The sequence below is a fragment of the Eptesicus fuscus genome, chromosome 3, assembly GCF_027574615.1.
Source record: "Eptesicus fuscus isolate TK198812 chromosome 3, DD_ASM_mEF_20220401, whole genome shotgun sequence".
NCBI lineage: Eukaryota > Metazoa > Chordata > Mammalia > Chiroptera > Vespertilionidae > Eptesicus > Eptesicus fuscus.
This window is the reverse complement of record NC_072475.1, coordinates 69,951,992-69,975,394: the sequence shown is the minus strand read 5'-3', so window position 1 is coordinate 69,975,394 and position 23,403 is coordinate 69,951,992. Positions and strand designations below refer to the sequence as shown.

At 45.2% G+C, this 23,403-nt stretch overlaps 1 protein-coding gene and 2 pseudogenes across 1 annotated transcript; 1 reads left to right on the top strand and 2 right to left on the bottom strand.

The window, feature by feature from the left end:
* Positions 1–4,170: 4,170 nt before the first annotated feature.
* On the bottom strand, positions 4,171–6,006 carry LOC103290768 (hepatitis A virus cellular receptor 1-like). Its single transcript, XM_008146681.3, is given in 3 exon segments — positions 4,171–4,329; positions 4,331–5,077; positions 5,986–6,006. Coding segments are annotated over 3 exon segments (927 nt in total).
* Positions 6,007–9,995: 3,989 nt separating this feature from the next.
* On the top strand, positions 9,996–11,362 carry LOC103290769 (BUB3-interacting and GLEBS motif-containing protein ZNF207-like; annotated as a pseudogene).
* A 9,665-nt stretch (positions 11,363–21,027) lies between these two features.
* LOC103304852 (single-stranded DNA-binding protein, mitochondrial-like) lies at positions 21,028–21,473 on the bottom strand (annotated as a pseudogene).
* Between the last annotated feature and the right edge of the window lie 1,930 nt (positions 21,474–23,403).

Genomic DNA, 23,403 nt, shown 5'->3' with positions numbered 1-23,403 from the left:
GGCTCGATCCTGGTAGGATCGGGCTTAAATGGGCAGTTGGACATCCTTCTCACAATCCAGGACTGCTGGCTCCCAATTGCTTGCCTGCCTGCCTGCCTGGTTGCCCCTGCCAGCCTGATTGATGCCTAACTACTCCCCTACCAGCCTGATTGCCCCTAACTGCCCTCCCCTGCAGGCCTGGGTCCCCCCCAACTGCCCTTCCTTGCAGGCCCAATCACCCCCAACTTTCCTCCTCTGCTGGCCTGGTCACCCCTAACTTCCCTCCCCTGCAGGTTTGATCACCCCCAATTGCCCTCCCCTGCAGGCCTGGGTCCCCCCCAACTTCTCTTCCCTGCAGGCTTGATCGCCCCCAACTTCCCTCCTCTGCCGGCCTGGTCCCTCCCAACTGCCCTTCCCTACTGGCCATCTTGTGGTGACCATCTTATATCCACATGGGGGCAGCCATCTTTGACCACATAGGGGCAGCCATCTTGTGTGTTGGAGTGATGGTCAATTTGCATATTACTCTTTTATTAGATAGATAGAGGCCTGGTGCACGGGTGGGGGCCGGTTGGTTTGCCCTGAAGGGTGTCCCAGATCAGGGTGGGGGTTCCCTTGGGGTGTGGGGTGGCCTGGCAGAGGGACCTATGGTAGTTTGCAGGCCGGCCACACACACCGGCGACCCAACCGGAGGCCCTGGTATCTGGGATTTATTTATCTTCTATAATTGAAATTTTGCAGCCTTGAATGGAGGTCAGGGCAGCCCAGGGGGAGGGGGTGGGAAACTTGGCTTCCTCCATCGCTGGGGAAACCCAGGCCACCTGCTCGCTCCATGGCTGCAGCCATTTTTGTTGGGATTTATTTATCTTCTATAATTGAAACTTTGTAGCCTTGATTGGGGCCAGGGCCAGCCAGGGTGTGCGGGAAGCTTGGCTTGCTCCATTGCCAGGAAAACCCAAGCCTCCTGCTCGCTCCATGGCCACAGCCATCTTGGTTGGGTTAATTTGCATACTTGCTCCTGATTGGCTGGTGGGCGTGGCTTGTGGCCATAGCAGAGGTATGGTCAATTTGCATGTTTCTCTTTTAATAGTGTAGGTATCTGTTTTTACACTAGCCTCCCTTGCAGCTAGAGGTGGCCACATGTACAGTTTTCATCAATGACAAATAGGCAGAAATCTGTTGGAATTTTTATGATCGTTTTATGGCATAGGCATAATTGGTCATTAACTCCAATTCCACCACCACCCCTCTTTCTAGAAAATGGGATTAGAGCTAAATACCCCAAGGTTGTAATCTGGCATGGTCTTTTTAGTGACCAGCCCCTATCTGGGAGCCCACCAAGTATCACCTCATTAGAACAAGAGGAAGTAAGATGTGGATACACATCCTTCAATTAAATGAGCTAATTGCTTAAACAGAAATCTCAGCACATCAGGTCACAGAAGACTGGGCAGGCATCACCAGGGGGTCACAGAAGGCATTCCAGTGGAAATAGTGATTGATCTGGCTCTTTAAAAAATCACCTGAAGCTAATAAAATGAAACAAAGCCACTTTTCACAAAGCAGCTCTGCAATGGCCTTCTTCAGAAAAGGTCTTTCCTACAGAATCTTATTTATGCTTGATAACATAAATCCCATTCTGCCCCGAAGGTTATTTAAGATTGTGTCTTCCTTCTTTTTTTTTTTTTACGGTGAAATCACACTGACTTTATTTCCCCATGAAGGAAATAAAAATCTGTATTCCTCCATAATTTGAAACCTTTGGGGAAACTTAAGAAATGTAATGTTTTGATTGCCAGATAAAAAACAAACAAATAAGAGTTAATCATTACAACTAAAAGACAAAAACGTCTACCACCCAGAACCACGGGAAAGCTGGCTGAGTGGAAGATTTACAACTAAGAAGAGAAAGAAGCACAGTCGCTGAAAAGCTGAGGTACGGAGGCACGCGAATCGGGCTGGCGGCGGGCGGCTGGGTGCGCGGCTTTTCTTCAACCCGCAGGGAGACAAGCTCCCGATCACTCTGAAATCCAGTTTCCGGGGACACTCGGGGGACCCAGGCACCTACGGGGAGAAGCTGGACTCTCGGCCATCGGGTCGGAAAGTGAGAGTGACTTTTTTGCAGTGGTGCGCCCAGCAATCATTGTTTACTGCGCTGGAGCGCGGGGCGCAGGGACTTGGAAACGTGGAAAGACAGAGACGGCTGACGGCAGCCATCGCCGTTGGCCACGCCCCAGCCTAGTGACGCCCTGAGACCCCACCCAGCCCTGAGGCCCCGCCCTGAGGCCCCGCCCCGCACATTCTACAAACCCGCCCCGGCTCCACACAGGGGCTTTTGCATATAAATGGCCTGTTCTGGAGCAGCTTAACCAACTGCAGCTCCAGTCAGACTGCTCCAAAACCGCCCAAGCAAAGGAGGAGAAAACTAGCCCTTGCTGTAGCTCCTGCTGGGGGACACACAGTACACAAGGGTACACCAAGAGTGTCCACCTCAAGTAACTGGGAGGCTGACCCGTTGTACCAATAGGACACCTAGTACACAAAACTACCCTACCAACTTAGGGAAGCAGAGAATATGAGAAGGCAAGGAAACAGATCACAAACCAAAGAAATGGAGGAGAACAAGCGACTGGACATAGAGTTCAAAACCACGGTTATAAGGTTTTTCAAGAATTTCATGGAAAAGGCCGATAAATTCCATGAGGACCAACTAGAAATTAAACATACACTGACTGAGATAAAAAATATTATACAGAAACCCAAAAGCAGACTAGAGGATTGCAAGAATCAACTCAAAGATTTGGAATACAAAGAGGCCAAGGACACTCCTCCAGAGAAGCATGAAGAGAAGAGAATTCAGAAAGTTGAAGATAGTGTAAGAAGCCTCTGGGACAACTTCAAGCGTACCAACATCAGAATTATGGGGGTACCAGAAGAAGAGAGAGAGCAAGATGCTGAAAACCTATTTGAAGAAATAATCAACGAAAACTTCCCCCACCTGATGAAAGAAATAGACTTACAAGTCCAGGAAGCGCACAGAACCCCAAACAAAAGGAATCCAAAGAGGACCACACCAAGACACATCATAATTAAAATGCCAAGAGCAAAAGACAAAGAGAGAATCTTACAAGCAGCAAGAGAAAAACAGTTAGTTACCTACAAGGGAGCTCCCATACGATTATCAGCTAATTTCTCAACAGAAACCATGCAGGCCAGACGGGAGTGGCAAGAAGTATTCAAAGTGATGAATAGCAGGAACCTACAACCAAGATTACTCTACCCAGCAAAGTTATCATTCAGAATTGAAGGGCAGATAAAGAGCTTCACAGATAAGAAAAAGCTAAAGGAGTTCATCACCACCAAACCAGCATTATATGAAATGCTGAAAGGTATTCTTTAAAAAGAGGAAAAAGAAGAAGAAAGATAAAAATTATGAACAACAAATACATATCTATCAACAAGTGAATCTAAAAGTCAAGTGAATTAAAAATCTGAGGAACAGAATAAACTGGTGAACTTAATAGAATCAGGCATAGAATGGGAGTGGCTTGATAATTCTCAGGGGGAAAGGGGTGTCTGTGTGGGGAGTATGGGAAGAGACTGGACAAAAATCATACATCTATGGATAAGGACAGCGGGGGGGGGGAGGTAAGGGAAGAGGGGGGGGTAGGAACTGGGTGGTGGGGAGATATGTGGGGAAAAAGGAGAAACAATTGTAATCTGAACAATAAAGATTCATTAAAAAAAAAAACAAATAAGAGTTAATCATGAAAAGCTTCCAAGTGAATTAATTTAAGAACCAAATCGAATTTTCTGATTTTAAGTCCTATTCCCCTCTTTGTGACAGCTTTAGTGACCAAGGTAATGGCTCATTTCATGTCTACCCAATGAGAATTCTTTATGGATACAGGATTCATAAGGTCTGTACAGAATATATAATTCTAAAGTGTTCAGTTTATATTTAGGAGAAGGCTCTGCTATGACCAGAAAAATTGAGCCAATTTTAATATAAAAAATTAATACTAATTACCAATGAGGTTGACTTCACACTGATGAGCTAAAGATACTCTAACCATCATCACAGACAGATTGGAACGCCATGAAATATGGACAGAAAAATCATCCTGGAGCTTAAAAGAACTGACATGGTGAGATATGGTCAGTGCTTTCTTCAGTCAAGGGCCTAAAGTCTTAGAGGACTGCTGGGTCTTGATAAACGTTGTAAAGATCGTTCTCAAAGCAGAGGTTCTCATGTGGTTGGTAGCGCACTGAAGTTTCATTTTGTGAAGTTCCGGTCAGAAACTCTTTACTTATATGAAACACCTTTCTTTTCCCACATAAATATTTTTTTGGTAAGTATGGCAGCCAAAATGGTGAGCAATATTATGGCAGCACTGGAGAGTCCAATGTATAACTTACTGGTGTTCCTCTGTGTATTTTGTGTTAAGCTCATGTGAGTTTCATTGTATTGCCAATCGAAATCTGAAGGCTGGGTCACAGTGTTATTCCCACCTGTTGGGCAAGAAGAGTTCAATGATGAGCTGGTCGTACTTGTTTCCTGTGGTCTGATAGGCTGGGTTTCTGTTTTCTGCACTGCAGAAGATGAAGTGGTTTCTGTCTTAAGGCTCAGTGTCGGTGCTGGAGTTGTAGGAGCGGAGGTGAAGACCTTAGATGGTGTTGGAACACTGGTGACCTTAGGTGGAGCTGGCTTTATCTCCAAAAATATATTCTTTTTATAACCACTAAACCACCCTTTGAACTCAATATGGCAACAATAGGTGCCAGTGTCAGACAGGGCTGCATTCTGTATGATTAAAGACAAATTCCCTCTGAAAATGATTCCATTCATCCTATAACGTTTGTCCTTCTCAAAGGTGACATGGTAGCCATCGGTCATGAGTTCATTTGAGCAATTGAATGAAGGACATGCCCTTCGACCCCAGCACATGGGTGAGATTTCATGAGCTGTTGAAAAGATGCAGGGTAGCGTGACAGACTGACCCACCACTCCAGTCACATATGACACAGAAACTACAGCATCTGCCCAAAGCAGTATGAGGCTGGGGAAGGCTACCCAAGGAGGCATGATGGTATCAGCCTGTGTCGATGTGGCTCCTTCTTTATAACCTTAGAGGACAACTTCTACTCAGCTGGTCTTCGGGTGGTTCTCAGTGACCTTTGTGCAACAATTTCCACACGTTCGGGTAAGTTAGGAGGTTCTCAGCTCCTCTGATGGTTTGTCCTGTGTCTTCCTTCTTTACACTGAAGGCAGAAACGACAGCTGACTCAACCTCTTATCCTCCCGTGGTGCCTGGAACATCTTAGATTCATGATACATTATTAGTAAAATTTAATTTTTAAAAAGGAAAACAATAAAATAGTCAAATGGGCATTTTGATCTCCTCATTGATATTAGACAATCAGTCCCTCAGGTACAGATTCCCTCAAATCTGGCTTATTCCTTGGAGAAAATGATCTCTTCAACTGATGTATGTTAAATTAATAACCTGTGTCAAATTAAGAAAATCGTTAAAAATGCAAAGCATTTTGTTGCACATAAATATTTAGAAGAGAGTTACGTGTTTACTGACAATACTCTCTCCTGAAGAGAATTGGACAGGAAGCAGAAAGAAGGTAGACCCAGCTGGGTAGGGGCTCTGCTGGGGAGAAACTAAGGCAGCTATGTATTAACTTCCTATAGATACTGTAATAAATTGCCACAAACTGGTTGCCTTAAAACAACAGAAATGTGTGTTTTTTTCGTAGTTCTGGAGGCCTGAAGTCTAAAATCAAGGTGTTGGCAGGCTCAGTTCCTTCAGGAGGCTCTTTGGAAGAATCTGCTCCATGCCTTTCCTTTAGCTTCTGGTGGCTGCCCCCAGTCCTTGGTGTTCCCTGGCTTGTATGCATTACTCTGATCTCTGCCTCTATTATCACATGACCTCCCCTGCGTGTTTCCTCGCCTTCCCTAAACTTATAAGGACACTTGTGATTGTATTTAGGGCCTACCTGAATCCAGGATGATCTCATCTTGAGATCCTTAACTTAATTACAACTCCCAAGACCCTTTTTCCACATAAGGTCACATTCACAAGTTCCAAGCTGACATATCTTTTAGGGGATATCATTCAAACCACCACAAGTTCTGCTGCTACTCTTCCTCCCCCAAGAAAAGATTGACAAGACCAGATGTAAAGCAAGGATCTTTCCTCAAATAATCATCTTTTAAAGCTCTGAAGAGAGCAACTATAAGGCTCCTAGGATGCAACAAAGGAAGAGAACTATTCTAGAAATGGGTGTCATCTCTGAAGAAACCCAACCAGACAAGATTCTTTCCATTGAATAACTTTCTCTATCCTAATTATTTCAACTGCACAGCCTAACCCCACAGAAATAAATAGGCTATAGGAATATTATCTTTTACCTAAACACAAACCATCTTTCTTTCTTTTTTTTCTTTTTTTTTTTTAACAGAAGTCATTTTCACATTAAAATTCTCAGACCTAAATTAGGGACAGTTGTTCAAATCTGAGTCTGTGTGCTCATAGTCTTCAGCTGCATTTCTATCATCGTGTGTCAACACTTCTATAATAGCACCAGACACAGTTTTCTAGGTACATTATAACTTTAATAGGTCACCTCTGCTGGATGACTTTTTTCCTCATTAAAAATGAATTCTCTAATATAAGAACTATGAAATTACATAGTTCCTGAGAGAAAGAATGATTTTTCTCAAGGGGCTTTTAAATAAAGAAAACACATTTTCTTACAACAGGCTTGACTATAACCACAATGCATGTTTATTATAAACCAGATTGGACTAAGAATGGGGTCTCTGACTTTACCACTAAGAGATAATTACAAATAGCCCAAAATTCACCAACTTTCATTTATTATGACCGAGGTACCATGTCCTCCCAGTTAGGTCGGCCTATGGTCACATCATCACCTTCTGAGATTCTGTCAATTGACACATGATTATTTTACAAAGATTAATTAAATACAAAGCCCTCAACCTTTTTACCAATTCTTTTTTAAAAACATTAAAGCAAGGATTTTAGCATCAACACTGAGAAACCAGTACTGAAGACTGAATTGTTTATTTTAATAACATTGTTTAACCTCTCTTTTGCCTCATTTCATTTTTTTAATATACTTAAATTTTAGTAGCAATACTTCTATATGGTTTATTATGAAAAGCAATAATCATTTAACCTCTTTCCTTCCATCCTCTTCCACAGAGGCAACTATTTCCAACTCTAAATAATATATTTATAAAGATAGTCAATTTTTCAGTTTTAGCCATTATTTATTGAATTTTCTTTGTAGGACATGAAACCTTAACTCCTTTTAATGTTTATTCATCCCCCTAAGCACAGACTTTTCTCTTTTGTTCTTCCAATAATTTTAAATACATATTCAGTATCTGCATTATGATAATATAAACACTATCCACACCTAGACCATGATGTTTTTTTCTTTTTGTATAACTTTTCATTGTACAAGTATTTGATAGGCATCCATTTTTAATTAACCCGAATTTCTATGTACCAATCTGACTCAGTTCCCCTGGCAGAGTACATTCTATCAGATTCATCTTCCGGCGTCGCTCTGCCCTCCTGATCCAATCTGGACTACTTCCCTTTGGCTCCTGCCCAGCCATCATCACAGCATCTTCCTTATCCATCATCCAGAGGATTTCCTTTCCCGCTCCCTCATGTTGGATCTCCAGAATCGCATATTTTTATTTTTATCAGTTTACTTTCTCCTTTTGGGATAGTGCATTTCTCCCATAACTTCCTGAGAAATGGTATAAGTTAATTTTGTAAAAACACTTACTTCTGGAAATAAATGCCTTATTTGTTCATTAGACAAATATCTACTCATCTCTCAAGACATGTCAGTTTTTACCTTCTCCAGAAAAACCTTTCTGACTGCCACAGGCAAAAGAAGCTTTCCTACCTATGTGCTTCTGACCTCTTCACTTATTAATTCATTCATTCACCTACCCATTCGCTCATTCATTCACACATCCTACAAATAGTTATTGAGTGCTCTAATGGGGCAGGCACTGGGATAGTCACAACAATAAAGAGAACAAACTTGATATAAGTTTATCCATGCAGGAGAAGCAGGGAAGAGACTGAGAAAGAAAGGCCAGTTAGAAAAGAGGCCAGCCCTAGCTGGTTTGGCTCAGTGGATAGAGCGTCAGCCTGCGGACCAAAGGGTCCAGGTTGGATTCTGGTCAAGGGCAAGTACCTCGGTTGCAGGCTCCTCCCCAGCCTGGGAGTGGTCTGGGTGTGTGCAGGAGGCAACCAATTGATGTGTTTTTTTCACATTGATGTTTCTCTCTCTCTCTCTCTCTCTCTTCCGCTCTCTCTAAAAATCAGTGGAAAAATATCCTTGGGGTGAGGCTTAACAACAACAACAAAAAAGAAAGAAAGAAAGAAAGAAAGAAAGAAAGAAAGAAAGAAAGAAAGAAAGAAAGAAAGAAAGAAAGAAAGAAAGAAAAGAAGCCAATCAGTCAAGAATGATGTTACAAAAAAAGGGAAGAGGGGGTCAAGGGGGCAATGAGGGGATAAGGACACATATGTAATACCTTAATTAATAAAGAAAATAATGTTAAAAAGGGAGGGGTGTTTAATTTAAAATAAAGATAATCAGCCTTGTTAGATGATGTTGAGAAGTATAATAAGACAAGAACCCGAAGTATTTTTTTAATTTAAATTCTTTATTGTTTAAAGTATTACATATGTCTCCTTTTACACCATTGACCTCTCCCTGGCCACTCCCTGCCCAGCACATGCCCTCAACCCCCTACTGTCTGTGTCCATTGGTTATGCTTATATGCATGCATACAAGTCTTTTGGTTTGATCTCTTACTCTCCCTCCCACCTACCTCTGCCTTCCCTCTGAGGTTGGATGGTCTGTTTGATGCTTCTATGTCTCTGGATCTACTTTTGTTCATCAGTTTGAGAGGGTACCTTATTGTTGTTTTGATTTGCGTCTCTCTGGTGATTGTGACTTTGAGCATGTTTTCATATGTCTCTTGGCCTTCCTTATGTCCTCTTTCAAAAAGTGTCTATTTAGGTCCTTTCCCCCAGAAATATCTATTGAAGATGACAAGGACATCAGCAGTGACTTTGGCAAAGGCCATTTCAGTGGAATGTCGAACAAGAAACCCGACTAGAGTTAAATGAAAAGAGAAGTCAAGGAATAGTGATAGTAAGCATAGGCAGCTCTTTAGATAATTTTTTTTTTTTTTCTGGCAAGAGGAGCAGAGAAATGGGGTGGTATCTGAAGAATGTGCAGTTGGGAGAGGGCTTTAAATCATGAAAGTTACTGTGGCATGTTGAATGCTCCTGAAACTGATCCGATAGCCAGAGAGACTGATAGATAAAGAGAGGAGGAGCCCCCCAAAATCTTCTTCTCTGTCACTCTCTATTCAGCCTTATCTTTTTTTTTATGATGTTTCTTATTTTGCTCATTGCTAATTAATAAGTGGAACATTTAATAGGTATCTCAAAATCTAAATTAGGTTTGTTTTTGCTAATTTAATCCTTGATTATTAGGGAGCAGGGTTTGGTGGTTTTTGTTTTGTTTTGTTTGTCTCATGGGAATCTTAACTTGGGGTGCGGATGGATTCCCAGTCTGCTGATGAGTTGTTTATCCGGAGGGCAAAGTTCTTTTTTTTTTCAGAGGGCAAAGTTCTGACACTACTTAAAAACTATTTCAACTTGAGCAAGTTACATAGCACGTTTTACTACAGCTTCATAAAAATGGGTTTAATAGGTCAGCCATTTTGTGTCTGTTTCCTGTGGAACGTGGTGGTGGCCGGGTGGTGGTCGTTGGGTCTGAAGAGTGAGCGATTTTTGCCTTGTTTTTCCTTCTTACCATATTTTCCGGTGTATAAGATGACTGGGCATATAGAAGATTTTCCTGGGTTAAAAAGTCGTCTTATACACCGGAAAATACGGGTATTTTCTTCTCCCATTTTACTTTGTCAGTAGAGCGCAGTTATGGGTCGCAAGATGAAGAAGCAGGTAAAGCTGTGGTGCTGGTATTGTAATAGAGATTTTGATGATGAGAACATCCTTATACAGCACTAAAAAGCAAAACATTGTAAATGCCATATAGGTTATACGAAGTTGTACACAGGATCTGGCTTGGCTATATATTGCATGCAGGTGCATAAAGAGACAATAGATGCTGTACCAAATGCAATATCTGGGAGAACAGACAGAGTTGGAAATATATGGCATGGAAGGTATTCCAGAAAAAGACATGGATGAAATAAGACAACTTCTTGAACAGAAAACACAGGAGAGTAAAAAAAAAAAAAAGAAGCAGCAAGATGATTCTGATGAATATGATGATGACTCTGAAGCTTCAACTTCATTTCAACCACAGCCTGTTCAACCCCAACAGGGTTATATACCCTAATGGCACAGCCAGGACTACCACCAGTTCTGGAGGCACCAGGAATGCCTCTAGGCATACCTCCATTAAAGCCAGGTGTTCCTCCTCTGATGTCAGAAATGCCACCAGTTATACCAGGCATGCCACCTGGATTGCATCATCAGAGAAAATACACCCAGTCATTTTTCGGTGAAAACATAATGATGCCAATGGGTGGAATGATGCCACCTGGACAGGAATACTACCTCTGATGACTGGTATGTCACCAGGTATGCCCCCTCCTGTTCCACGTCCTGGAATTGCTCCAATGACTCAAGCACAGGCTATTTCAGCGCCAGGTATTCTTAATAGACCACCGGCACCAATGGCAACACTTCCTGCTCCACAGCTTCCAGTTACTAAGCCTCTTTTCCCCAGTGCCAGACAGGCTCAGTCAGCTGTTGGTACCCCTGCAACAACTACAGAAGGACCTGTTGGTACCCCTGCAACAACTACAGAAGCCCCAAAGCCTACATTCCCTGCTTATACACAGTCTACAGCTTCAACCACTAGTACAACAAATAGCACTGCAGCTAAACCAGCGGCATCAATAACAAGTAATCCTGCTACTCTTACGACAACCAGTGCAACCAGTAAGTTGATCCATCCAGATGAGGATATATCATTGGAAGAAAGAAGGGCGTAATCTTACTCATCCAGGACAGGCTCCCATTGGTAATCCACCAGTTGGACCAATTGGAGCTATGATGCCACCACAGCCAGGTATCCCAAAGCAACAAGGAATGACCCCCAATGCTGCCTCATGGTCAGTATGGTGGTCATCATCAAGCCATGCCAGGTTACCTTCCTGTTGCTATGCCGCTGTATGGGCAGGGACCGCCAATGGTGCTCCCCTTACCAAGGTGGACCTCCTCAACCTCCAATAGGAATGAGACCTCCAGTAATGTCGCAAGGTGGCCATTACTGATCTCGCTTCATCCAATCTAATAAGTTTGGAGACTAAACCTTTTCTCAACTTGTGCTGTTTTTATAGCCAAGCTTCTATCACTTCATTGTGACTTTAACATTATCTTCCCACATACCAGGAACTATTGGACATTTATTTCACATGGGAAAAATTATTTGGAATAATAAAGCAGGAACTTTTCCTGAAGTTGCAATTTATACTGTATGGCTTCTTTTGCATGTTTCATCTAGGTTTTTAGAAGTGAAGTATAGTAAATTTGGTTCATTATATTGTGAAGGCGCTGGAATTTTATGAACATACCACCTTAATAAAAGCAAGTTCTGTAAGCTTACGTTGCTATTTGTAAAGTTATGCCTTCACATCATTTCAGATGCTGTTGGAATTCATGTCCCCAGCCTAGCTTGGTGAGGGCTGTAACTATTTCCAAGTACCTGTACATTGGAAGTCTGAATGTGTAACACTATTTAATGTGCTTAGAGTTCCTCATGTTGCAGGGTTTATGAAATCTGACCCACTAAGGTCATGTGACTTTTTCTGTACTGTTAAACTTCATTGTAATAAAATGAGATAAAAATGTATGACTTTTTATTCATAACCCAGCTGTGGACCACTGCCTGAAAGGTTTGTACAGATGCATGCCACATTAGATATACACATAATAAAATTCATAGCTGCCAATGGAAAAAAAATGGGTTTAATAGCAATACTCAACCCACAAACTGTTTTAAGAATTAAATGAAACACTAATAAAGCATCTACAATAATAAAAGCATAATATACTAATTAGACCAGATGTCCTTATAGACAACCTTCCAGATGAAGCTAAGGCTGTGAGGGAAGCCTGGGTCCCGGGTGCCAGAGGGAAGCCAGTGCTGGCAGCCAGGGAAAGGAAGACCTACTCTTGCACAATTTTTGTGCATTGGGCCTCTAGTCGTATATAATAAAAAGCTAATATGCAAATAGACCAAACGGTGGAACAACCAAACAACCAGTTGCTATGACATGTGCTGACCACCAGGGGCACACGCGGAACATGGCGGGCATCGGCCATGGCGGGATGATGGAGCAGGTGAATGGGGGCGCCAGACCAAGGCAGAGCACTGGTCGCTATAATTGGGGTGAGCCTCTGGTGATTACTGAAAATTCTTTGCTCCTGCGCACCGCTGTCCTGCCCGACACTTGCACCTGCTGCTGGTGCTGGCCCCGTTTGCATCTGCTGCCAGCACCAGAGCTGCTGCTTGCACCCGCTGCCAGCACCCAGCACCGGCCCCGATCACTCAATGCCAGCAGCAGATGCGAACAGCGGCTGCCAGCCCCAATCGCCCCTCAGGGATTCTCCACCTCCCGTTGCTCCTGAGGGAAGGTGGGAGGCAGCAGCTGTCTCTTGCACCCACTGCCATGCTGGCCCCGCTTGCACCTGCAGCTGGTGCTAGAGCCACCGCTCACAACTGCTGCCAGCACCCGGCACCAGTCTCGATTGTTCAGTGCTGTCAGCAGGTGTGAGCAGCAGCTGCTGGCCCCAATTTCCTCTGAGGGCTTCTCCACACCTCCCCACCCCTGCTCCAGAAAGGTGATTGGGGCAGCAGCCGCCACTTGCACCCACTGATAGTGCCAGCCCCAATCACTCTGCACCATCGGTGGGTGCAAGTGGGGCCGATACTGTCAGGATGTGGGAGCAGCAGAGGAGAGAGCAGGGCTGCCGGCCAAAAGGGGATCGGGGGCCATAGCAGGAGGGGCTGGGCAGGGGCACAGAGGATGGGCCAGGATCCTCCCCTGTGCCCACTGCAGCCTCGCAGCCTACAGTTCCTTTCCAGGTGCACGAATTCATGCACTGGGCCCCTAGTATAGAATAATGCCTGATATACATTAAAGCCTCAATAAATGTATGTTAGTTGTTATAGTTATTGTTGCTATCATTATCTTTATTAGTATCTTCATCATTATCAATTGAGGCTGAGAGGAGAGAAGGATGACTCCAATAAAATGGCATTTTTGCCTAAAAATTGGTACCTTAGGTGGGAATTGAGGTTCATTTCCATTTTAGTTTGACCTATTACACACACATGCACTTATAGGATGCTTATGTGGCACTAACTCTGATATTAGAACTAGAGGCTCGGTGCACAAATTCGTGCACCAGTGGGGTCCCTCAGCCTGGCCTGCATCCTCTCATAATCTGGAACTCCTCAGGGGATGTCAGACTGCCTTGTCTGTGGGGATAGGGCCGAAACTGGCAGTCCAACATCCGCTGAGGGATGTAGCAGTGCATGAAGCAGCAAGCAGCTGGGGAGGAACCCGAGCCAGCATGGGTGCCGTGCCGCTTCTGCTAATCTGACCCCGCTGCACCTGCCACCACTTGGTAGTGCTGCTGTGGAGGCAGGAGAGGCTCACATTGCAAAGCTACACCAGCCTTGAACCTGGCTTCTGGCTAAGTGGTGTTCTCACTGTGGGAGTGCACTGATCACCAGGGGGCATCTCCTGCATACAGCATCTGTCCCCTGGTGGTCAGTGTTCATCATAGTGACCAGTTGACCAGTCAAGCGGTTGACCAGTTGACTGGTCACTTAGGCATATATCCTATCTAATAAAGAGGGAATATGCTAATTGACCCTCACACCATCACAAAGATGGCAGCGCCCACAGCCAATAAGAAGGGAATATGCTAATTGACTGCCCCATCCTCAAAGATGGTATCGCCCATAGCTAATAAGGAAGGAATATGCTAATTGAGTGCCACACCCTCAAAGATGGCAGCGCACACAACCACAAGATGGTGGCACTCAATCCCCTCAGCCCCGCCAGGAAGGCAGGCATGTGGCAAGGCCGGGCCCCTCCAGGTGCCTGCCTTTGAAGTCCCCCATTCCCCTCAGCCCCCCAGCCACCCAGGGCCATCCCGAGGTGCAGGCAAGCCTTGGCTAGTGGCTGCCCAGCCGCCCAGGGCCACCGAGGCTCAGGTAACCAGGGCTGGCCAAGGCTTGCGCTGCTGGCAGTGGCAGCAGCAGAGGTGTGATGGGGCGTCGCCTTCCCCTGATCACTGGGTCACCTCCCACCCCTGAGGGATCCCAGACTATGAGAGGGGGCAGGCCAGGCTGAGGAACCCCCTCCAGTGCATGAATTTTCATACACCAGACCTCTAGTATATATATACTAGAGGCCTGGTGCACGAAATTTGTGCACGGAGGGGGGTTGTCCCTCAACCCAGCCTGTATCCTCTCCAATATGGGACCCCAGGACTGCTGGCTCCCACCTGCTTGCCTGCCTGCCTTCCTGATTGCCCCTAACCGCTTCTGCCTGCCAGCCTGATCACCCCCTAACCACTCTGCTGCCAGCCTGTTTGCCCCCAACTTCCCTCCTCTGCCAGCCTGGTCACCCCTAACTGCCCTCTCCTGCAGAGTTGATCACCTCCAACTGCCCTCACTTGCAGGCCTGGTCCCTCTCAACTGCCCTCCCTTGCAGGCCTGGTCCCTCTCAACTGCCTTCCCTTGCAGGCCTGGTCCCTCTCAACTGCCCTCCCTTGCAGGCCTGGTCCTTCTCAACTGCCCTCCCTTGCAGGCCTGGTGCCTCCCAACTGCCCTCTCCTGCTGGCCATCTTATGGTGGCCATCTTGTGTCCACATGGGGGCAGGATCTTTGACCACATGGGGGCAGCTATATTGTGTGTTGCAGTGATGATCAATCTGCATATTACTCTTTTATTAGATAGGATAGAGGCCTGTTACAGGGGTGGGGGCCAGCTGGTTTGCCCTGAAGGGCATCCCGGATCAGGTGGGGGTTCCCTTGGGGTGTGGGGCAGCCTGAGCGAGGGGCCTGTGGTGGTTTGCAGGCCAGCCACACCCCCTGGCAACCCAAGCGGAGGCCCTGGTATCTGGAATTTATTTTCCTTCTACAATTGAAACTTTGTAGCCTGGAGCGGAGCCAAGCCTGGGGCTTCCTCTGAGGCCGGCAGCCATTTGTGTTGGGGTTATAATTGAAACTTTGTTGCCTTAAGCAGGTGAGCCCAACCAGGGTGTGCTGAAAGCGTTGCTTCCCCTGTTGCCGGCGGCAACCCTGGCCTGCTCTCTCAAGCTCCATCCTGCCGCCATTTGTTTGAATTTGTTTAGTTTCTATAATTGAAACTTTGTAGCTTGAGTGGAGGCTTAGGCCTGACAAGGGCAGGCAGAAAGCTTGGCTTCCTCTGTTACCTAGGAAACCTTGCTCTCTGTGGCTGTAGCCATCTTGGTTTGGGTTAATTTGCATACTTGCTCTGATTGGATGGTGGGCGTGGCTTGTGGGCGTGGCTTGTGGGTGTGTCGGAGGTATGGTCAATTTGCATATTTGTCTATTATTAGATAGGATTAGAGGCCTGGTGCACAAAATTCATGCACTTGACAGGGATTTCCCTCAGTCCAGCCTGAACCTCTCCAATCTGGGACCCCTCGGGGGATATCTGATTGCTGGTTTAGGCCTGATCCCAAAGGGATCCCATAGGGATTGGGCCTAAACCAGCAGTCGGACATCCTTCTCACAATCTGGGATTGCTGGTTCCCAACCGCTTACCTGCTTGCCTCCATGATTGCCCCTAACCACTTCTGCCTGCCAGCCTGATCACCCCCTAACCACTCCCCTGCCAGCCTGATTGATGCCTAACGGCTCTCCTGCTATCCCTATTGCCCCCAACTACCCACCCCTGCTGGCCTGATCACCCCCAACTGCCCTCCCCTGTTAGCCTGGTCACCCCCAACTGCCCTCCCTTCCCTGCAGGCCCAGTCACCCCCTACTGCCCTCCCCTGCAGGCCTGGACACCCCTAACTTCCCTCCCCTGCAGGCCTGGTTGTTCCCTACTGCCCTCACCTCCTGGCCTGGACACCCCTAACTGCCCAACCCTGCAGGCCTATTTCCTCCCAACTGTCCTCCCTCCCTTGCCGGCCTGGTTGCTCCCAACTTCCCTCCGCTGCTGGCCAGCTTGTGGCAGCCATCTTGTGACCACATGGGGGTGGCCATCTTTTGCCCACATGGGGGCGGCTATCTTGTGCGAGGGCATGATGGTCAATTTGCATATTACTTCTTTATTATATAAGACTAGTGGCCCGGTGCACGAAATTCGTGCATGGGGGGGGGGTGTCTCTCAGCCCGGCCTGCACCCTCTCCAATCTGGGACCCCTTGAAGGATGTCCTACTGCCAGTTTACAAGGATCGTGCCTAAACTGGCAGTTGGACATCCCTCTCACAATCTGGGACTGCTGGCTCCTAACCGCTCACTTGCCTGCCTGCCTGATTGCCCCTAACCACTCTGCCTGCTGGCCTTTCCACCCCCAACTTCCCCCCGCCACCAGCCTGCTCACCCACAAATGCCCCCAATACCTTGCTAGCCTACTTGCATCCACCTTCCCTCCACACTGGCCTGCTCACCCTCAACTGACCCCTGCTGGCCTGCTCACTCCAAACTGCCCCCTGCTGTCCTGATCACTCCCAAATGACCCCCACTGATGGCCTGCTCACCTCAACTGGCCCCCTTGCTGGTCTGCTCACCCCAACTGGCCCCCCACCAGCCTGATCACCCCCAATGGTTCCCCCACTGGCCTGATCACCCACAACTGCCATCCCATCCTGGCCTCTAATCACCTCTACCTCAGCCCTACCACCATGGCTTTGTCCAGAAGAATGTCCCGAAGGTCTCCTGGAAGGTCTCCCAGTCTAATTAGTATATTACCCTTTCATTAGTATAGATAGAAGCCTGGTGCACGGGTGAGGGCTGGCTGGTTTTCCCTGAAGGGTGTCCTGGATCAGGGTGGTGGCTCCCTTGGGGCATGGGGCAGCCTGGGCGAGGGGACTGTGATGGTTTACAGGCTGGGGTGAGAGTCCCCACTGTGGGGTGGGGCGTGGCCAGCCTGAGTGAGGGGTTGATGGCTGTTTGCAGGCTGGCCATGTCCCCCAGGAGGGACCCTCACCCCATTGCAACATGGCCAGCCTGGGTGAGGGGCTGAGGGCTGTTTTCAGGCTGGCCACACCCCCTTCAGGGTGGGGATCCCTGCTGGGGTGCCTGGCAAACCTTGGTGAGGGGCTAATGGTTGTTTGCAAGCTGGCCAAGCCCCCCAGTGGGGACTCTCACCCCAAGGGGGTGTGGCCAGCCTGAGTAAGCGGCTGAGGGCCATTTTCAGGCTGGCCATGCCCCCTGATGACCCAGTCACCCGCCCCTCCTTGAGCAGAGGCCAGGGCAGCCTGGATGCTTGGCTTCCTCCTTCGCCAGGGGCAACCCAAGCCTCCTGCTTGCTCCAGCTCTGTGGCTGCTGCCATCTTTGTTGGGTTAATTTGCATACTCACTCCTGATTGGCTGGAGGGTGGGATGGTCAATTTGCATGTTTCTCTTTTATTAGTGTAGATGTTAGACTTTTTTATTTGGGGTTTTTATTTAAAGTATTAGGCCAAATATAATTTTCTATAAAATATGCTTATTAGCTATTTTTGAAGTCTCCATAAATTTTGCATATGCAATAAAAGTTAACTTTTGGGTTTATTACTTTTAATTGTAGCTAAAGAAAATAGCAAAACCACAATGGTTTCTTGTCATTGTCCTTTGCTTTGTAGAAAACCTACTTGTCTCACCCCTGCACTTTGCCTGCCAGTGCAAGTCTGTTTCAGGATGCCTGCTTAGGCTCTCAACCCAGTTCTGTAGTTCACTACAATTCCATCTGCTGCCAAAGCACTTCATTTTTTCATAATACACACACAAAAAAATCAATTAAGTAATGCTAACTAAAAACAGCAGACAATTTAACGTTTGAAAATATGAGAGGAACCCTAGCCGGTTTAGTTCAGTGAATAGAGCATAGGCCTGTGGACTGAAGGGTCCCGGGTTCGATTCCAGTCAAGGGCATGTGCCCAGGTTGAGGGCTTGATCCCCAGTGGGGGGTGTTCAGGAGGCAGCTGATCAATGATTCTCTCTCATCATTGATGTTTCTATCTCTCTCTCCCTTACCCTTCCTCTCTGAAATCAATAAAAATATATTAAGTAAAAAAAGAAAGAAAATGTAAGAGTAAAATTTTGAACAAAAGATAGTATGTGGGATTTTTTTCAGTGACATATTTAAACATGACTTAAAGAAATGCAAAAGATAGAATTTTATAATGTTGCCATAGAAAGTAAAAAAGAACTGTAACAATGACATGAGCTAAGGGGTGAGCACCCGACTCATAGTCAAACCAATGTTTGTTTTCCAAATGGGTAATGCATCACATTAGCTGTACCAACAAATTAAAATACATTTAATTTACTTATCTACAAAAGGTGGTTTTAAATAATTTTTACTACCTCCACACTATTAGGGAGTGTTTAGTTAAATATCCTTTAAAGTCAAGTACAAAAATGCTTGCATTCAACTATGACAATGACAAAAATGACAGAGCCAATTAGAGTATTAGACTATGGAAGATTAAACATGAAAGGAATCTTAGAAATAACTGCAATCTAATATCTTAAATTACATAGAAGAAAATTGAGTGTCAAGAATTATAAAGGATCTGAGATTTTGCTCTGCTTTTAACCTAATGCATTAGCTTGCCCACAGTTGCATATATGCTGGCAGGAGGCATGAGACTCCCTGGGTCAGAGACAAAGGGTTTTAGTATACAGGGCACAATAGGCAACATGACCTTCATGTTCAAATTGGTTCCTACTGCTTCCCAAGTCTTATCTGGGGATGAGGTTGTGAGCATAGGTAGATGCTGGACATTCAGTGGATTTGTGCTACAGCTAAGGAATTTCAAGTTTAGGAAATCCCTAATTTTATAGGAAGGATGCTACCAAACCAGCCTAATGTTTTCTAAGAAGAAAAAAATTATCTTTAGCACCCAGGTCAGGAAACAAATCTTTTATCTGCTCTGGAGGGAGACATTAGCTCTACAAACATCTGGGCAAGCAAAACAGAGATGCCAATGCCTCCTGTTCAGATGTGCAGAAATGTGACACTCATATAAAGAATTGTTTCTCAACACTGAGATATAGTTAGAAGAGATTATTCATCACCAACTAAAATATTAAGTTCTTAGCAAATACAATAAAATATGGTAGAAATATAGTATCTAATATTTGATGATGGACACATTCTAAGGTGACACCTAATGAGTTAATCTCTTCTCCTTAAATGCAGAAAGAATCTGTTACTTGGTTTTAACCAAAAGAATATGCCAAAGGCCCTAGCCAGTTTGGCTCAGTGGATAGAGCATCAATCTGTGGACTGAAGAGTCCCAGGTTCGATTCTGGTCAATGGCACATACCTTGGTTGCAGGCTCCCCAGTATGGATGGAGTACATATAGGAGGCAACCAATCGATGTCTCTCTCTTTCTCACATTGATGTTTCTCTGTCTCTCCCTCTCCCTTCTATGTCTCTAAAAAAAAAAAAAAAATCAATGAAAAAATATCCTTAGGTGAGAATTGACAAACAAACAAAAAGAATATGACAAAGGTGATAGGATATCTGATGATAGGATGATAGGTTGGTTACTCTACCTATCTATTTAGCTAGCTATCTTTTTCTTAGAAGACTTATGGCATATATATATATATATATATATATATATATATATATAGAGAGAGAGAGAGAGAGAGAGAGAGAGAGAGAGATTTATCTCCTAAAACATTATCTATACTAATAAAAGCCTAGGTGACCCTCACGCCCTAGTGCAACACCCTCACATCAACACAAGATGGCCACCCCCACATTGTCACAAGATGGCCACCCCACATCATCTTAAGATGGTTGCCTCACTTCATCACAAGAGGCCGCCACAAGATGGCCAGCAGGGGAGGGCAGTTGGGGGCAACCAGGCTGGCAGGGGAGGGCAGTTGAGGGCGAGATCAGGCTGGCAGGGGAGGGCAGTTGGGGGCAATCGGGCCGGCAGGGGAGCAGTTAGGCGTCAATCAGTCCAGCAGGGGAGTGGTTAGAGGGTGATCAGGCTGGCAGGCAGAAGCAGTTAGGGGCAATCAGGCAGGCAGGCAGGTGAGTGGTTAAGAGCCAGCAGTCCTGGATTGTGAGAGGGATGTCCCACTGCCCATTTAGGCCTGATCCCTAAACCAGCAGTCGGACATCCCCTGAATGGTCCCCGATTGAAGAGGGTGCAGGCTGTGCTGAGGTACACCCCTCTCCCCGTTCACGAATTTCATGCACTAGGACTCTAGTACATGTATAATATATATTTATGTATCTTAGCAGACCCAGGCAAAGGCCTGCTGGTCTTGAAGAAGCACACTTCTGTATGGTAACTGCTTATGGAAAGGTTTATGTATGCAGCAGAAAATTATGAGTGTCCTCTAAGACCAAAGACAGCCTCCAGTCAATAATTAATAAAAAGCTGGAATCCTCAGTCACACAACTACAAGGATCAGAATTCTGCCAACAGCAGAAATGAGTGTGGGAACAGATTCTTTCCTACTTGAGCCTCTAGGTAAGAATGCAGGCTGGTGAACATTTGATTGTAGGCTTTTGAAACCCTGAGCAGAGAATCAAATTAGGTTATGCCCAGACTCTTGACCCAAGAAGCTTAGTTAATAAATATGTTGGAGTACATATTTATTAAATGTATTTTTATATAAAAGAATATTTTAATTATTGTCCTTAGAAACTATAAAGACTATACATAATTTGGAAATGAGATTATACCAAACACTGGCCAAAGAAGAATGGTCTGCTCTATACCTTCTCTTTTGTCTGGTCACTCAGAAATATAATGTTGTCAGCTATGATTATTGTTGTTTGTATCCTCACATTATTTTTATCCATGTATTTACCATAGTCTAATTTCCCTTCCACATAAATTTGAGAGCCCTTTTTCACATACTGATATGCCACATCTCTGAGGTCTGGTTGAAATACTGAAATTCTGTGCCATGTTGTCTTTTGACTAATGTCACACATTTGCATGCTTCATTGTCTCCTGATTTTCACATCTCATTTGTTGCTAGAAAAAATAACGTGACTTGGTTTTTCCCTTCCACATGTCTCATGACAGGGTCCTGACCAACTCGCCCAAGGAACTGCACATGATTCCGAGATCTTTCGAGAACTAAGTTGCTTTCTATTTCAGACTCATGTATTGCAAATTTATGAAGCACCTGCAATACAGATCTTTAAAACATTGCTTCTACTTTTCCTACAATCTAATCTTTAGTTCTTTTCTGATGCTCCAGCCGGACAGCTCTGGGCCAGGAGGTCACATCCTGACCTTAAGTATTTTTATTGATTTCAGAAAGGAAGGAAGAGGGAGAGAGAGATAAAAACATCAAGGATAAGAGAGAACCATTAATCAGTTGCCTCCTGCATGCCACACTGGGGATTGAACCTGCAATCCACTCATGTGCCCCGACTGGGAATCAAACTGTGACCTACTGGATCATAGGTCAATGTTCAACCGCTGAGCCACACTGGCTGAGCTACTTACGTACTGTTTTAAGCTGCTACATTTGTGGTGATTTGTTGTAGAGCAACGAAAAACTAATGTCAAGAATAAAAGAAAGAAAAAAAGAAAGAAAGAAAACTAATGCAATAGCTAATAACTAATGCAGACCACAATTTAATCTGTTGAACACCTCTTCTTTTATCTCAATGAAATAGAAATCAGATCTTGACATTTACCTGTAACTTTATTGATCTACTAGGAGCCCAGTACATGAATTTGTGCACCTTGATGGGAACTGTGGGCCGTGAGGCTGCGGTGGGCACAGGGGCGGGTCTTGGCCCATCCTCCGTGCCCCTGCTTGGCCCCTCCCACCATGGCCACTGTATCCTGTCTGCTGGCAGCCCCGCTCCCACTGCCACTCCCACACGCTGACAGTGCCAGCCCCACTTGATGGCCAAGTGATCGGGATGCGCCAGCAGTGGGTGTGAGTGAGGCAGCACCAGCAGAAGGTGTGAGTGCCCTGCGGGACCACAGTGCATGGGAGCAAAGAAATTTCAGTTACCACCAGAGGTTCGCCCCAATGACAGCAACCAGCACCCCACCTTGGTCTGGCACCCCGCTCACCTGTTCCACCATCCCTCTGTTGCTTATGCCTGCCATGTTCTGTGTATGCCCCCTGGTGGTCAGCACACATCATAGTGACTGGTTGTTCCATTGTTCGGTTGTTCTGCCATTCGGTCTATTTGCATATTAGGGTTTTATATATAGAGATTCCTAGTGGGCTTAAGCTGACCCTATGTAGATCATTATAAGTCATTTCCTCCAAAACAATCTTTTTTGTTGTTTGTTTTTGCTTTATAGTCATCCTACCTAAAATAGAACCAAGGTTAATAAGCCTTCAGTTGATTCCACATTTCCTTTGGTACAGCCTTATTTATTATTCCAATCCATACAGTCTCTCTTTATTGAACCTATGATTAGTATATTCCTACAAAATTTAGTATTTAATTGTTCTTAACAATTATATTGTTTCTACAGCATAATCGTAGATCCTCTATTTGTCTTACAGGTATTTTATATTTCCCAACAGCATCAGGCAAAAAGGAGATGCTCATTAAATATCTCTTGATTGACAAGCATGATCTGGTATCTCAGCTGTTCCTGCTAACAACTTATCTGCCTGGATATTGCAGAATTATAAACTTGCCCTGCACCACCATCCACTCTCCACTCTCCTCTACTCTGGGCTGTTTAACTCATCCCAAAGCCCCAAACTGAAATAACCTCTGGGGGAAAAATGAGGTCTTATGTCAAAATCACTTTCTGGGTTAGTTTTATTTTCAATTACTATGTGACATAATTTATCCCCATGTCAGAGGACACATCCATTTGAATACACAGGATTAGTCTTTATACATAAATTAAATCAGAATTTCAACATATCTGTTACAAAAAGAATAATGGAATGGATAATTAGGTAATCATAAAAATGAGGAGGAAAAAAATTTCAAAGATCCTTCCAAAAATACAAACTTTGGCCTTAGCTGGTTTGGCTCAGTAGTAAAGCATAAGCCCACACACTGAAGGGTCTCAGTTGCAGGCTTCATCCCTCTTCAGGGCTTCATCCCCATTGAGGGCGTGTGCAGGAGGCAACTAATTTGTGTGTCTCT